Source organism: Anopheles moucheti, chromosome 2 (genome assembly GCF_943734755.1).
Source record: "Anopheles moucheti chromosome 2, idAnoMoucSN_F20_07, whole genome shotgun sequence".
Taxonomy (NCBI): domain Eukaryota; kingdom Metazoa; phylum Arthropoda; class Insecta; order Diptera; family Culicidae; genus Anopheles; species Anopheles moucheti.
In genome coordinates this window covers 24,895,960-24,913,528 of record NC_069140.1, presented here as the reverse complement: position 1 = coordinate 24,913,528, position 17,569 = coordinate 24,895,960, and the positions used below count along the sequence as shown (strand labels likewise).

At 46.0% G+C, this 17,569-nt stretch overlaps 2 protein-coding genes across 2 annotated transcripts in view; one reads left to right on the top strand and one right to left on the bottom strand.

Annotated features, from left to right (window-relative positions):
• The window catches only part of LOC128301286 (uncharacterized), a 160,884-nt gene that overhangs the window by 106,101 nt on the left and 37,214 nt on the right, over window positions 1-17,569 (top strand). The window contains exons 6-7 of the mRNA XM_053037688.1: window positions 3,567-3,707; window positions 16,210-16,334. Coding sequence (XP_052893648.1) covers window positions 3,567-3,707; window positions 16,210-16,334 — 266 coding nt within the window. The remainder of the gene's footprint in view (window positions 1-3,566; window positions 3,708-16,209; window positions 16,335-17,569) is intronic.
• On the bottom strand, window positions 5,179-15,889 carry LOC128301296 (parkin coregulated gene protein-like). Its single transcript, XM_053037700.1, has 4 exons — window positions 15,606-15,889; window positions 15,441-15,522; window positions 9,224-9,335; window positions 5,179-5,414 (listed from the first exon to the last, which is right to left on the bottom strand). Exons 1-4 carry the CDS (start codon window positions 15,887-15,889, stop codon window positions 5,179-5,181), a joined length of 714 nt encoding a protein of 237 aa, XP_052893660.1.

Below are 17,569 nucleotides of genomic sequence, written 5' to 3'. Positions count from 1 at the left end.
CATCGAGCATGTTAACGCCCGCCATCGAGTGGGCAACGCTGGCCCACAGCCGCTTGATCGAAACCAACCGGCGAATGTTTCTCGAGTGAATAATAAAGTCCGGAAAACCGATAATTGTCTTCTGGCACTGACACGAGCCTTCGGGGGACCGTTATCGAACCGACCGACCGAGCACAAAACCGGCCGGAGCTGTCCTCATTTAGTGCCGGGTGACGTTTCTGTCAAAGCTCGTCTCCTCGACTAGTCTGCTGGAATCGAGACAGTACAGGACGGCACCACCGGCCGGTTGGATGGTTCTTGCTTTAAGCGAAACATGCCTAGCATAAATTTAAAATTATCGATTGGTGGTTCACGGGACAACACGGGTTGTCCCGATTATGTTCGTGTGGTTTCGCTGTTCCGCTGTGGTACAGACAGCACGAAACACGGCTGGTGTGCCGTAAATTGCAACAATTTATGGTTAAACATAAACAACCGTAAAGCCGGCCCCTCGAGTAAGCGGGATCAAAATTGAGACATTGGGAGCGCATTTTAATTGTCCGTGCTGAATAATGCATAAAAATCGTTACGAGATGGCAAACAAAAAATAAATTGCAACGGCCCGAACACGGTGGGCAGCTTCCGGCATCGAGAAGATTGGGTGCTGTTTGGTGAGGGTTTGCAATTAAAATTTATACCGAAATGTCAATCATTGCGTAGGACACTGGCGCTACCCTATGGTTGATGGTGGATTCGAACGAGCGAGCAACAAAACAATACACATTTCTTTATTTGTCTGCATTTGATTTACCAGTCACATGGCGCCCTGAGTGGAATAAATTATGCGAGATGCTTATTTGGGACAATGGTTACGGAACAAACTGCCAAAAATCAGTTGAACGTTGTATGGCAATCGTATTGATGATAAAAATCGATCTGTTAATTATTGTTTTAATAACACATGGCGACCATAACAAGGAAAATATGGCAAACAAAGCACGTTCCGCTTCTCACGCATAACTCATCAGCGGGATGAAACCCAATAACTGATAAATGGAATAATACTTTTCCATTAGCAAAAGAGCTCGTACATTCCAGCATTGCAGTGCATTATTAGCTGATTGTTCTGGTTAGCAATTTTCCGAAAGGTTGAAATTCTGCTCATGAAATTGCAAATGCAGCTAATTGGAGAGCTACTGCCGGTTCAATAAGTTAATGTGTAAAACGACTGCATTACACGTACAGAATACGTTGTTTGCCTCCTGTTCTTCTCTTCAAACAGCCATTCTATTCTACTCTACCGAACAATAAACGTTATATAGACATTGTCACCTATGATGCTGCACGTATCCATTCAACAGCCCCAGCTGTGCATCGCCACAAATGCTGCTACAATGCTAATCGAACCGTGTAAAATCTAATCAGTAACCTTAAACCATGAACGAACGAATGCAAAAAAAAAACAGGATTCTATCGTTTTACTCACACCAGGAAAAGGCATCTTTAAAAGATATTTCTAATAAGTGCAAAAGGCCCTACTGGATGTAAAAGTGCATTCGAGCTTGTCCCGACATGTGACTCCAGAAGCCCTGTGTCCCTGTGATTAGAAAACCACTTCTCCACCCGTCGTAATCCCAAAGAAGGGTTTCTATGCTCCGGTTTAATTCTGTACACTTCTCGTCGGTAAACCGAACCTGTCTCTTGAGGCCAATCGATAAATTTAACTGTGACTTTCAATGGTGGTCTCAACCGGGGGTGGGGTTTTCCACCCGATGGGGCTAAGCTTACATCCCTTAACATCCCAATAAAAGCAACAAAAGCTAAGCCTGTTTTAATTCGCTTACCCCTGCCAACGGGCAAATCTGAACGGAAAACCTTGGTACTGCTCGCTCCCCCGGACCACCACCACTGCACTAATGATTGGGATGTGGAAAATCGTCCCCCCATGGTGCGAGGGACAGCCAGGTTGGAACGGTGCGATGCGAACGGTAACACAATGGTAAACCATCAACTGCATCAACGAACTGGAAAGTGTGCTTAATCGAAATGGAAATAAATACAGGCTGTAACCATGATGGGCGATACGACTTCGTATCCGGTTGTGGTGGTTAACGTAGTTTTAATTGTAGTGTAAATACGGCAACGTACAACAAGCCCCGTTTGATGTGGAATATGACTTGGGAACTACGACAATTGTAGGATATGCTTTATTGCTAAATTATGGTATAGAAACTGTAGGTGTTAAATGGAATCATGCTCTATTGTTTCACGTTGTTGAGACTGGTGTTGTGCTGGAGAAGAATTCTTCGTATGATTCTTCGATTATTTGGTAGTGGCACACGTACACTAAGTGCCCGGTTTTGTTTGAAAGTTGCCTGGTTTAAATAAGATTTTTTTGAATAATGAAAGGAAGTAATGAAAGGATTTTCCACCAAAAGATATTCTAAATTATTTGCAACATTTAACTTTTCTCTATTCCTTAACAATTATTTTTCTTATGCTTTTAAGCATAGCATAACTAGCGCATGATATGTACAATTATCCTTCTCTTGCTATTTGTGTGTGTGCTAAACTGTTTCATTGTTTCATGACAATTGCTATCCATTACGGTATTGTACCACCTGTACCATAAGCAGAATGAACTTTCAAGTGCACGAAAAGCTTCGCACCGAGAAGAACACGTATCTCTGACACTTCACTTCATTTATAGAGCCGTAGCTAAAGCATCATTTCACTATACGGTGCCAGAAGAAATGCAAACATTCAACAAATGTCATCACACCGTTCGGTACCTTTTAGTCTTGCCGATTTCTTTCTGCCTTTTCCAACCGTGGCATAATAGACGGTAGGCGGCAGCAGGAAATTGTCACTCACAGAGATCATCTCAACCGAGGGTACGCCAACGGGCCCCCCGGGGGGGATATTTGATGAGGTAGACTAACGGGAATAAAAGCACCGAGCAGCTGACTCGCTCGTGAAACGGGAACCGTCTTATCCCGCCAGGTGTCTCCCTTGCCTTTCTTTCACCTCTCGACTTCTGCAGTGGCCATCGAAGGATGCGATGGAATGTGCAACGCTGCACACACACACACACACACATTCCAAGCAACATCAACAAAGTCATTGTGTAGAAATTCATCTTCCCTTTTGACGTCGTCGCAGCAAGCGATGCAAAAGCAAAAATGCATTTCCCGCGGGCTGTACCGCTGCTTCCTTGGTGCCCTGCCCTGCTCGGTGATGTGATGCTATCGGGGAGATGGATTGGAAAATTCGCCACCTGTACAAATGCACAAAAAGGTAGATCTCGGGCGAATTGCAGAATTGTGTTCAAAGCCGGTAGAGAGAGCGGGAAGGAAATGTGTTTACGTTGCGGATGTTTGTGGTTTAGTGTCATAGTGTCATCGAAGTAGGTGGCAGTAGTGATAATAGCGCACAATGGTCTCACAATTGTCACTTTCACAATCTCATCTACATGCTACATTGTTTTACAATTTAAAGACAGCAAATATTTATAACGAATAAATTATGTTTATATCAAAACGCTAATCTATTTGTGATTTAAAATTAACTTTTTTTTTTCTCCCCAGATTTCAACGGTGATGGCAAACCGGACAACATTACCTTCATGATCAAGCGCATCAAGGTGCACAACCAGAATGCGCTGAAGGACCCATTGTATCGGTTTCCCGGAAACTATGGTGTGGAAAAGTTCCTAGAGCTATTTTCGGGTAAGTTTGAACAACGCACACGCTGTGGATGATGCGTCCTCGATGCGGGATTAGCTGCACAAACTTGTGTGTTGTGTTTATTTTTGTTCTCTAACCAAAGAAACAAACCCCGGGCTAGTAGAATACACATTTGCACCCCAAACGTTTAGTAGAAACAAACACACTCTGAAGGGTATGTAATAAAAAAGTATCAAAGGCTCGGCGCTGGAATTGATCCAATAAATCCACATAATCCCATCGTAGTGAATGAACGACGCGCGCGCGCCCCGTACGAAGCGAAGAAAAGCGGAAACCACCGGGACGAAATGGCGGGGTTAACTTCGTTCGGAAATAAAAGTCAATTGGGGGAAAACCGATGACTGTCAATGCATATTTTATCGGTAGGTCGGTTTTTGTCGGCACGTTCGAGCGTGTGGATCAAAAGGTTTTTCCCTTTAAAGCCCGCCCCTATATTCAGCTGCGCGTTTGCGTGTGCTGCACATTTTGTTCTCGGTCAGGGGACCCGGTATGTCAATCCAGTGGGTATGGAAATGTAGAACGAGAATCAATGCCAATTCCTCTTCGACAATATCCCAAAGCTCGTAATGGCATACATGCCAACGTCTTGTTGGAATCAAAGGATGTCGCTAACGAGCACTTTCATTTCATTTCTTTTAATAATAAGAGAATAACAACACAAATTTGGGTTCTGTATAATATTTCGTAGATTTTCATGCAGAATCGATTACTATACTGTGCAGAGCACTTGAAATTGTTTCGAAGTGAATCTCACTTAAATTGTTTATAGTGTTCGCACTGTCTAATTACTATAATTCTCGATCGAAGCTACAGAAGTGATATTTGTTACGAACTGTTTTCCAAAAATCCAAAATGCATCTTATGCAGCAAAGAAAAATTAGAATGAAAGTCAAAATTCTCTTCCAAATCGCTAATAGATAAATTTTCCCCACAAACACACATAATGGAAGAAAATTGTACAACCACTGCACTGCAAGAAACTTTCCCAAAACAAGTAAAAACGCATACCTAATACCCTCCGTTTGATAGTTTCCCCCATTATCAACCGTAAACCGGTACCGTCCGTACCTTCCTTTGCGTTTTACGCTCCAGGCAACAAAAGTAATAGGACAGAAAATTGCACAAATGATGATTTACCATTTTCCATCCAATTTGGGTTGTGATTTATGCTGTGCGACCGCACCATATCCAGCACCACACGAGCGTTTCGTACTTTAAATACATTACCGGGTACTACGCGACCACGCGAACATTCCGAGAGCGTATGAATACGATGATGCATGTAAAGGCTGCAAAGGCTGTGCGCTCGGGAGGACTTCTTTCCGAAGCTGCCCCAGCAGCAGTCGATAGTGTAGTGTTAGCGATACGAGCCGGCATGTTATGAACCGTTTTACTTAGGAAAAACAGAAACAGAGTTGGTTCACGTTACCGAATTTGGATGGTTTGTTGCGCTTCATCGATTATAGACACAGCTTTCGTATGTTGGCACCATGTACTTGATGTTCAGATATGCGTCCGGTCCGCCGCATTGCTCCAGCAGTTCGAGTGTAGCGTTGACCACATCACCGATCCGTCGACCGCCGCGAAAGTCAATACGATCGCCTATATTCACACGTCGCTGTTTGTAGAGATTCAGCGTCGGTAGCAACTGTCTGTAGTACGGGACCAGCGCTATTCCGATCGAAGGACCTGGCGGAATAAAAACATACAACAACAAAAGGTACATGAAAAAACCATGCTCTCCTCGACTCCTGCACACTGTTTGTAAAGTGAATAAACTTATCAATCTGTCTGGTTCGGAAGCGCTTTGTAAAGCTTTCAATTTTGCCCCAATGTTATCCCATGTGGAATGTATTTAATGCATTCCGTCTCAAATTTTACGGTTAAGCAGAAAAACTCCCAATGTTTGCTTTATCCCATCTGCATCACAACGTACTGCCGACCCACCCCCATGTACGAGCCCAGGCACTCTGTCGATGGCAAATAATTGTCCATTTGCTTGGTTAACGTGCTTTTTCCGAGTTTTCGTTTTTTGGCGAATGTGTCGGTCCCCCCAGCAAATGAACCCTTCCACGAGCGCAACCTCCGAAACCAGATGATGTGTCGTTTTTTTTTGTTTTGTCGACATCGACCCAGGGTTCGATGTAGGAAAAATGGCGCTCCACGCCAAAACGTTCCGGCCCTTGCATACGGATGGCGGCTGCTTTTTCTTCCAGCTGCTTCCTTTTTCGCATTCCACGCAGCGCCAGCTTTTGCAAGGGGAAGATGTGTGTGAGTCCCGCTTTTTTCATATCTCTCCCTGCAATTTTCAACTTTCAACTATGCCACCCCGGTTTTAGAAACATTTTGCTAGCAATTTTACGTACGCTTTACACCAATGGTACAATCTCGTTACTGCGGTGCCAGTGCTCCCAGGCACGTGTCCTTGTTGTGGTGGAGGGAGGGGGAGGGCAGATGGAATGAAAACGGTCAGCTCATTTAAGGCTCGAACCGAAACGACATAGTCAAGGCGCGCACCAGGCGGACGGACGAGACATTCCGTACATATTTCCTTTGATTTTATCTATTTGACTTTCATGGTGCATGGAATATGGCGTGGTGCTGCTGCTCGGTTGTGGTGCAACTGGACACATACCTGGATCCCGGGTTGGGATATTCATTTTTATTTTATCTTACCGCACTGTGCTTAAAGCAGGAGATCCAGAACGGGAGGCTGCACGATACCCGTGCACCAATTTCGCTCTACAAATTTGCACTGAACCTCAACAAACCGTACACATGCACGCCATTACCACACGTAAAATGTTGTAAAATAATGATGGGCCAACAGTAAAAATCATAAAATAATACTGCCACAGAACATTGGGCGGGTGTACTGAAGGGGGAGCGGACTGTGCGAAAGTGTTTCGCTTCAACCACGCAAAAAAAAACAAGCGCAAAACGACAGCGCAAATGGTACGAGAATTTTTGCGGTTTTACAAGAAGTTCAACAAAGCTGCTGCACCGGGTACAGCACCCCGACCAGACCAGACCAGACTGCCCGAAGGCACCGTTTCGTGCTATGGCTACAGCACGATTCCCTCGGTACAGAATTCGAGCTCCTATTTTCGAGCACGTATTTTTACTGCGTTTTGCACGATGCACAGTTCGCCGCTTCGCCTGTCCGCTTCCGGGGGCAAATCACTATTTACAGATGGGGACGAGCCTAAACAATCCCCGGCAAATGCCGGCAGAAAAGCGTAACAGTCCTGCCACCGGTTCCTGCCTGATGGGAACGTTGTAAGAAAAACAGTACCGAGGCTATTATGTGTGCACCATTGTGCTCCATTTCAACAGAAATGTCCGCGCAAAAGGGGCTACCGGCATGGGGTTGGTGGTGGGGAGGGAAGAGGGCGAGTGTAAAATTCTTCGAAATGGTTAACAATTCGGTTGCACTTTCGGAGTTTTATTCCTTTGTTAGACATACAAGTAACAAGGGTTTTTGTTTGTTTGGCAAGCAGATGAAACTTCCGCTTGGAAAGGGGCGAGTTACATGCCTTGGACTGGAAGTAGTATCGGGGGGGCAGCATAATGCTGCCAGATACCATTTTAAACATAATCATCTTTTTATGCTTTAATTTTATCGCTTAAGATAAGATAGCATACGTTACAGTAGATAATATCAAAACCGCAGATATCCATCACTTAACGATCATTAAGGAATCCCATACGATAACTGGCAAATCCAGAACACGTACAATTGTTTGTGAAAAGGATCGTTTTAAGTAAATTACACGTTAACGATTATTGCTGCATGCGCTTCAGACTAGCTTTTCAGTTGAACAGTTTCAATTAACTGTCGGTGAAATGTGGAACGATATAAAGAAATGGGAAACGGGCAATCCCACCATTGCTCGCAATGTGCCACCAGCTCGGCCATCATTCTGTGCAGCTTCATTTGATTTGGGGAACGAGAAAAAAGGGAAAGCAGAAGAATGGCGTCCCATCATGGTTCTACCGGCACTCACAACCAAGCGACACGTTTGTCATGTTTCAACGTTAATGGAAAATTAAAATTTAATTTCCCACCCTCTGCCCCACCCGGCAACGACTTTCTTCTCGCACGTGTGTAAATTCTTCCCAGGAGGAATCTAGTGGCGCGCGTGTGTGTTCGTGTGCACCAGCATGCGCCGGCCATATCAAGTTAGAGCGCCTGGACCTGGTGTTGGTAAAGAAAAGGAAACGTGGAACAAAAAAAAAAAAGGGGGAGTGGGATACCATTTTCACGGAGCCCAGAGTGAAAACCCACTTGCCTAATGTAGCGGGCTCACCAGCTCAGCTCGCTTCACTCCCGAGATTCCCTGGAGGGTCGGGAAACTGTCGAAGCTTTCCGAGATATTAAAACAATCCCAACAGGTGCCAGAACCATAAAAACGCTATCAGTAAGTAGCTCGTCTTTCCACCGTACGCTCGTTGCCCTCTCGCTCTGGGTGTTCTATTGCAATATTTCTTGGTTTTAATTTCAGTTTGACTCGTTATAAACAATATTAATTAAACGCACGGTGCGCACGTTGCTGCACAAAGTTTGTGCGAGGTGAGAAAGTGAAGGTGTTCCTATAGATGTGTGGGTAAAAGCCATCAACGCGACTAGGATTGGTTCAGTACCCTTCGCTCGCTATCGCCGATGGGACCAATCGTTTTAAACGATAATCGAATGCTTACCACGTATCCAAGAATTCCAATCAAACGCGCAATAAGGACACATCAATATTGCTTGTTAAATGAAAGTGGATGGAATCGGTTTATTATATTCCATAATTTCATTCTATCGCGATGATTGCAAACGATAAACGTTGGCATAGCACTAGATAAGCAATGATTACCTTTACAAGCTGAGTGAATGTCTTATAAGATAGCATCTTCAGGAGGAGCATATATAATTGACGCTAGTGTTCCTGATATTAAAACATAAAGAGCCTCAATATCCTAAAGAAGCTACGTATACAAAACGTTACAATATCCCAAGATGTTTATTATACCGTTAACATTTCGCTCAAAATTAGGCGAGCGGCAAATGTATCAATTATCACAAAACACAACATGCACGGTGAATTAAGGACAAAATCACTCCCAAAACGGGCTCATTAAAAGCGTCACGATAACGCAGTTCCTAGCAAATCCAGACAACTGGAACACACTCAAAAACCCCTCATCTTAATCCATCCATCCCCACATTCCCCACTGTTCCGGCACCACCCCACATCAACTTAGGCAGCTAAACTAACTACTGCTTTAGGCAACGGAGTGTGTGACACCATCATCGTTGGGTTCGCATCAGCATTATGCGAGTGGCGGAGTTGCTCTATTCGCACCGGAGATGATTCAGACGGCAAACCCATTTCCCATTCGGTGCCATACATACAGGCCGTTCGGTATACATCTGCCATCCTTCGGTCGATGCAAAAGATGCTCCGTCTTGGAGATGGAGATAATTCCCGACTGTCCCCCGGTTTACTTACCGACTCGTAGCAGCTGTTGTAACGCTCCTAATGTTGCAATTATAATGTCCGGATTTCTCGTATTCAACGCCTCGCGCATCGGCAGTACCAGCAGGGGGATTGTTTGGAATATCTGTGCGTGTGTGGGTTCATGCGGTTTTTTTTCGTTTTGTTTTCGCAGCATGGCAGTGAAAACAATAAAAAGAAACAAAGAAAACAAAATGGCAGTTTGAGCGTGTGTGTGTGTGTGTGGGATTGTTTTGGGTGAAATACGTAAAACACCGATCCCATCTCGAACGTCATCCATTACAATCACCACCAAAACACCAAATGGAGCCAGGAAATGGAAATCTAAGAGATTATGATAGCATCACAAATCGGTTGGAAGTAACGACCGCAATTATAAGCATTGTGTGCGTGTGCCCTGGGTGGATGTCACTTGAGCCGAAATCGGGCTCCGGCTTGGGCCTATCTTTGCCACTGCCAGATGCCAGTCCATCCAAAACAAGCGATAGGCGCACTCGTTATCATTAAGGGGCACCCTTCCCGAAGTGTCCTCGTAGCAGTCGCACGTACCCAAGCGCTGGTTCGTGTCTTTTCAAGCACCAGAAAATCCTATCTCTGCCCACCCGGGCGGTCTTCATAATAATCTAATCGTGGCATGGTTCACTAAGCCTAATCCCGAGAGAGTGTCCATGGAGTGGTTCGTTCCTACCGGCCGCACCGAGAACCGTTCAAAGTACGTTAGAACGGCTGTGTTTTTTTTTGCGGAGCTGCTAGTCGAGAAGCGTCCTGAAAGTAAATTAATTTTTTCATCCAATTCCTTCACATTGCCTGCGGTCAGCCATGACCCTCGCCTTGCGACGATGCTCAACTCAGGCAGGCTGGTAGGTTACAAAGCACCCCTGCGTCGACGCTATCAATGGGGCACAGGATTCCCATGCCGATGATGGGCTGGATCGTGCGACCCCGTCCAACTACACAGAAGGCGGTACCTGCTGTTGATGAGGCGCCGGGGTTCGGGCCCCATCATCAGCATTACCATCGGCCATCAACAATCAGCTCTAGCACCCGTCGCGCTACCACACGGTGTGTTGTGGCGCAACGGTAAGACACAGCGCGCTAATCTACATCAAATTAATTTATTAAATTATTTACCATCATTGAGTCGGCTGTTTTCCGAGCGTAAAAATCAAGAAACCATCTTCTTGCCCGGTGACACAACCCAATGCGGTGGTAGGTTGGAGGGAGACTGATGGGGTGCTCGTTACGCTCGTCTTAGACTCAGACTGACCGGCTGGCGAGCAGCACCAGCGTGAGAACCAAAAAAGGGATAAGACACCCCAGGAAAACAGGGAAGTCAATCTAATTTGGCCAATTCGGGCCATCTTGCTTTCACTTCACGACTTTACATCACCGGCGGCAGCATGGTGGCGACAGTTTTGGGCAGCACCACCAAGCTGAAGTACCAAGGATTAAATCCACGGCCAAAATCATCAGCACCGAACGGTGACAGTGGCGGTGGAAGAGATTCCGGTCCCCAGCGGGATTTTTCGAGCAGCTCTCGCTGGCAGAACCAGAACGATTGACGATCGTTGAATGATAGCTTTTGATAACGAGGGAACAAGTCTTTGAGCTGTGGAGTATGGAGGAGTATAAAGTATGGAGCTACATTGGAGCGAAGGGAAAAGTTTTGTCCATTAGCACAGAGTGATGCAAATTGTCGCAGTTACTGATACTGGTTTGTTGGAGGTTTAAATGTTGTTAACTCCAAGTTTTTCCATCGCCATCGCAGTCTGAGCGCCCCGCCAACTTCTGTATTGCCAGGTGTTATAAAGCGACCAATAATTTACGAAATGAAATTATTCCGCACAACAATCGATTAGAAACAGTTCTGGAGGAAGTGCTTCGTATCTTAAGCATGGTTTAACGCGCAAGTGTTAAAATTGATCAACTTCCCACCGAAGAAACATCAACTTCGGTGATTCTCCACGAAAGTTCGTCCGAATGTACATCCCAGCTCGGGGTACGGTAATTAAGCATAATACAAAAAGTTTATTTTCAGCACAAATCTGATACAATGCCACACACTTTCCGTTGTCAATCGTCACCCCACTCGGGTGTTGACTCGGTGGGGGGGCGCTTGACGAATGAAAGCCGGAAAATGCTGTGAATCATGGTTTTGCATGCAGCTGAATCATTAATTCCAACCTGCCAGTCTGCCTCCATGCTACCGTTGTCCCAGCGGCGTGCATAAATTCAGCCCAAACAGAGTCTTCCCACGCATGTTGTCTTTCTTGCCAAATCGTAACGCCCGGGTTTATTATTACCCGACACCCGCCAGTGACCGACCCGGGTCTTTGACAGTCAGTTACAGGCGCCAGAAGAGACGGCAGACCCAGCGTGCGAAGCCATTTCCGAATGGCTTGCCCCGTATCATGACGTGGAAGGAAAGCTTCAATTTGAATGTTAAATGATTTATGTTTATGCGATCACCGTCTGGCGGTGCCCGGTTTTCCCCCCCAAACCATCTGGGGATTATTGTGATTGCTCACTCCGGGCGGGTGGCCCATAAGGGTGGGGGTAGAACTTCGACAGTTTTTGAAAGCATTCAACGCAAAATAAGCGAACGGCCGGTTTCGCTTGCGGGGGTTTTCGATTCGATTGTGGTGCGCAATTTTTTATTCGTCTGTGCACTCACATTCGTACACCATCGATCTTTGTCTTCGGTGCGCGGTACTTTAAGAATGAGATCCTGATCAGCAGATCCCGAGAGCACCATTGAGGATAGTAGCATTGGTGACGTTCCGATTTAAGTTCCGACCAAAAACAAAATGTAGAAAAAAAAACTTCCACCGGAGAGTCTTCGCTACCGCAAGGGGAAATATATTTTCACACCGATCTGCCCTGGCTTCGTCCTGCTGTGCCACTTTACTACGGCTTATATCCTACTTTTGGCTTGCATATTCCGTGCTTTTTTGCTAGCCTCCCCCGGTACCCATACGTACCCGAATAGGGTCAAATTTTGCAATTTCTTAACTCTCATTATGATGAATTTGTATGTAAATCGTGGCAATATTTGAATATTGTTATACTCATTTCACGGTACGCCGAAAAAGTTTGCTTTCCCACCCCGGATCCCAACGTGGCTTTTACTTTTTGCTGCCATCGTATCAGGTGACCTGCGGACCAAATACGATGCCATTCGCTATAACGCCCAATGGAGGCCAGAAGTTTCCGGAGACCGGAATCGAACATTGGGACTGTGGTTTTTTTTCTCCACCATTCTTCACCACCGTGCGATTGTCTCGGTGTGAATAGCGTAATCCTTAGGAAAATGTACCATTGACAGCTGGGTGTCTTTGCACCGTGAACAAAATCCGCAGAACCTACCTCACCGAATGCCTTTGCAAGTGCGATAGATTTGTGGCAAAAGTTAGATCTAATTTTGTATTCTTCTTTGTTGCTTTTGTGCATGGATTTGTATGTTGGCTTTGACACGGTGGAATTCACCCTGCCTTCGGTGAAACATCGACAAAACATTCTGGAGCAGCGCATCGTATAGACTCCGGACCGACTTTAGAATTAAAATCCTCTTCGGTTTGCACACACGGTTCGCACATTCCCCCCGGGTGCCAAAGTGTTTGAATGTTACGGTTGCGGAAATTCACATTAAAAATAGAAGTCTCGACTAATCCCCAGAATAAAGTACACTTTGCGGTTCTTCCATCGTTCCGAACGCGGTGCTACAGGTGTGTTGATTCCCGGAGGAAATCTGTGTGCGGGTCTGTTTTTAGATTGCAGCACATTACATTGCAGTCGCTCACCCCACGAGTACTCCTTTCCACGATGATTGGTACACAATAATTAACTTTGAGGTTATGCTGATTGGAGATTTCTCATCATCTTCATATCTCGCTCCCACTGGCAATTCCCACAGCAGCTCCACCGAGGGGCCTTTGCTACCATCGGCTGCACGCTGTCTCAAGATAGCGACCACTTCACTCCGCCTAGATAGCGTGCAGATATAATGCTATTTATATTCCATTTGAGTGACCTCCGATGACCTGTCAAGTCCCGAGGTCCCTGAATTAATTTTTCCGTTTGCACATAAAAATGCACTATGCAAAAGTTGCCTCGTTCCAGTGCCGAGATAAGGCGAACCGGTACATCAGTACCGGTGTGGAAGTAGCACAACACTCTCGCAAGTCTTCATCTCGCAAGACCGTTTGAACTTGCCTGTATATCGCCTACGCTAACCCTCAAGTCCACCGCCCTCCGATGATTGAGTGCGATGATTTTCTATCTCATCAGTTTTCCACGTCATTTGTTGACGCATTGCCGACGGAAAACGAGGTCAACGAAGGAGGCCCGTGCCAGAAACAGGTTCCTCCGTCAGGCTTTACGTTTTACGATGCCCACCGGACAGAGGGGGGGGAGTACGAACGTGAATGGGACCATAGCTAAAACTGTGCCTAGACCTAGTGCCTAGCGGAGGCTTTCATCCACGCGTCCAATTTTACAACGGCGCACCGCTTTGTGTTTCTGCACGTGAAAGCCATTTGCAACGGGCAGCAACACACAGAACACAGAACCTCATGAGGCCCGTATAGGGCTTCCACGGGTTAGCGTGAAGGTCAGCGTTAGTGGTGATGTCGACCGTCAACAGTAACAACAGCCACGTGACGGTTGATGATGCGGACGATGAGGGCTCTAGCATAGCAAATTATCCCTTCAGTGGCCGATAGCTCAGTGGCCATGGGGCTTAATGGGCAAAAAGGGGTTTGCATTCATTGGACACAGGACATGACGGTAAAGGCGATGCTTCGGAAGTATCACGTTGCCGTTGTCCAGAGTAAGTGACGATTTGGACACATTTCTGTCTGATCCGGATGCGTGTGTATGTGAGGATGGGTGTGTTAGTGTGTGTCTATTCTTTCTTCACAATTCAACCATGAATCCGTCAAATTCCGCAAAGGGAATGTTCGCATTATCTGCACTTGCGAGCCAAGGGAAGAAAAAACAGATGTTTAAAAAAAATAAAACCACCCAAATGCTCCACCCAAAATCTGCCATAAATCTTGTTCCACTCAGGGGACAGGCATGCACGAATGCAGACAATAAGAAAGGGCTAACAACAACGCCAGGCAAAAAAAAGGCATGTTTACGGAAGCAAACGAATGCGACACATTCCTCACTTCCAAACCACTATTAGCCATTTGACGAAAAAGCATCGGTGTCCATCCGGTTCACCGGGGGGTGTGCTGCCTCTTGTTGAATGTTTCAGCACTCTAACAACCCCCGTGCACACGCCCGTTCTAGTGTTCTTGCTCGCGCACAGTACAAAGAGGGGGGAGGACTAGCCTCTCGAGCCACAGATTGCATTAACGTCTGTCATCGTCAGCATGAACGAACCGGGAACGGTCCACCGCGCGACTGTGCAACGGCAACACATTCTTTATCGCAACGGTGCCACGGGTGGAAATGCAATTTCACAGTCTTCGCTTATTCATACGAATGGGCTGGATGCACTTCATTCACTGGGTTTTTTTTTTTGGTGTCACCCTTTCTCATTGTGTGTGAGTGTTCGTCCTGATGCAACTGAGCACGAATCCTGGGTGAATGATTCCTAGGCGGAATTGATGCAACAAAAAACTCTTTTGCTACACAGCTTGTGCTTTACGACTCCTGCAAGTGGGATTCGTCTGCGGCAATTCATACTGAGTAGATTATGATGCCGCCGGCGTGCAACAGTTGGACATTCCTTTTTGTGTTTGTCGCGTAGTTTCTGTGATATTTTGTTGCTGGTTTGCATCCATTTCCGCTGTACACACCAATTCCAGCAATTACATACGGGTTGGGAATTATGTATTAAGAGCGGTAGATTAAATTATGCATATCGCTGAGAAGGATTCAAATCGGAAATTTGATATGGTTGGATGAAGGCTACCGATTATGCAGGAATTCATGCATTTATATTTCCTACAAATTGCCGCTTCCGCAAGATCTTCTTCTGAACTGCTTAGTGGGGGAAATTCGAGAAATCCTATAACTAATTGATTATAATTTCAATTTCCCACATCTGCTCCACTAGAAATCAGAGTGCCTAAATATAGCTCTGCAGGGTTCTCCATAATTAACCGTTGACTAAGTCCTAACGTGCCTAACAATTGTCAAGAACACCCCGCGACTTGCTGCAATTCATCAATCATTAAACCACACACACTCACTCACTTACCTGCCGTTCGGTGCCAACATCCAGCAGGTCGCTCACACCGTGGCGTGCAAATTCTCGGTACGGAAACGTGGACTCGCACAACCTGCAATTATTTCCCACCTTCGTTAGAGTGTCGAATTTGACGCCGTACGCGACCGGGAACGGCCCCAGCTTTGCTCCACTTACCCATCGAAGAACAGTGGCAAATAGCGCTGATAGTTCAGCTGTTCGGGCGGTGTGTGCCACTTGATGAAGTGCTTCACACACCGTGGCCCGCACTCGCGCGAGATCGGTATATCGCCGCGCAGGAAATATCGACGGAAGCGTGAAATTCGTGGCCGCCGGATGCAGAACAGCGGGATGGCACACGGTGGCCAGACGCGCACACAACATTGACGTGCCTGTACGGTGAATGCCGGGACGTACCGGAGAATGTCGGGACATGTGTGGCCCTTGCGCCAACACGACATTGTTACGGATAGCGGGCGGAAACAGCTCACAACCGGGACTCCAAAATAAAGTCAATTGGAATTTTGGGAAATCACCCTCCTTTTTTTGCGACTTAACAAACTATTTCACAAATTTGGAACACTTTTCTTGGACAGATAATTTTGATGAATTTCTTTTTTGTTTTTCTCCGAAAATAAAACAACTTCCAGAAGCAACGGTTGCTGAGTGAACTTTGACAGTTTGGCGCAGCGCTGTCCATGTGAAGCTGCTTTCGCCAATGACTACTCGATGCGTGTAACGTTTGGACTAATGCAACTTTGTTGTTTGACTTTCTTTACAGAGGAGGATTACGATGCGTTCTGTTTGGCGTACATGTTCACCTATCGCGACTTCGAGATGGGCACCCTCGGACTTGCCTGGACCGGAGACCTCAAGAACGCTGGTGGCGTTTGTGAGAAGAATGGGGTAAGTTATGATCAGCTTAATATTTAATGCGTTTGATATAAATGTTCCCCCAAAACGGATGAGCTTCTTACACACATGTTCGGTATCTTTCCGACATATCGCGTCCATTGTTGGAAAGCAGTTAGAAATTTAAATTTATTCTCAAACGCTCACACGGTTTATGGGCGTTCTGTAATTGGGCGTTTTAATCTATAACATAACGAGAAAAAAACGAAACCCACAAAATGGCTTTCACCCTATCAGCAGATCCAATTTAGGACACGCGTGCCGATGTGGAAAATCCAGCGGTACTACCATCTATCGGTAAAGATCGGAAGCCGATGGATACCGACCGATCGGAAGCTACATCAAATTTAATGACCACTCATCGTGGCACCCCCTCCGTACGGGTCGGTACTCGGAAGACCTTGGAATCTCCGTTCGTTCGGCTTACCCTTAGGCATCGTCAAAGCGTTCGGAAGGTTTTTTTTATGATTATTGGCTCAGACACGGATGGGCTGGAAGCTTTCCATTAAATTTCAATACCATTCGCTCTCGCTGGTGGTTGTGTTCAAGCCGGTAAACCTATGAGTTTGTGTGTGGTGGCTTATTTTATGTGCCAAAAAGGACTCTCGAACCTCGTCGACGTCGACGAACCACCGGCGAACGGGAAATGGTGGTGAAACGGGAAATTTTATTGCTTTGCGCGAGAAAGACTTCATCGAGTCAATAGAACCGACTGCTCCGAATGAGAGTGGATGAATGGAGGGCTTGAAGCATATGGATTATTTGTCGACAGTGAGGGGGAAGACAAAAAAAAACATCCACTTTCATCGTACAGCAGTCGAGACTCGACCTGCTGCTACCGTGGCCATGGTCTGAGCGAAGGATTTGTAGCGATTGATCGTTGCTGTTTCGCTAGAAGAACTAAGCTTCCAAAGGGGGAAGGATTACCGAAGGCAGCCAAAGCGTTTTATTTCAGTTTTCGGAAGCTTAGTATTACATCCGTGGCAGAAAGGTTCGCTGCAAAAGGTGTAGCACGCTGCGTGGCTTCAGTAATGAATTTCCAGCATCTTAAGTTACCGTTCCCGTTTCCAGCAGCACATCTTTCATGCAAATTTGCACCGAACACCGGTATTAAACCCGGCTCTTCGATGTTTGCTCGCTCACACTGTGCTGGGTTCCGCTTTTAATTAACTAACGCTAGTGAACCATTTGCCGTGAGAGCAATTCGCAATTCAAATCGCAGAAACCCT

What these genes read in the sequence shown, in the direction of transcription:
- LOC128301296 (XM_053037700.1), bottom strand. Translation starts at nt 15,889, where the DNA reads ATGTCGTGTTGGCGCAAGGGCCACACATGTCCCGACATTCTCCGGTAC. An exon ending in TTGCCACTGTTCTTCGATGG is followed by an intron (nt 15,523 to 15,605) that starts GTAAGTGGAGCA and finishes AAATAATTGCAG; the next exon opens with GTTGTGCGAGTCCACGTTTC. An exon ending in ACAACAGCTGCTACGAGTCG is followed by an intron (nt 5,415 to 9,223) that starts GTAAGTAAACCG and finishes TTATTCCGCCAG; the next exon opens with GTCCTTCGATCGGAATAGCG.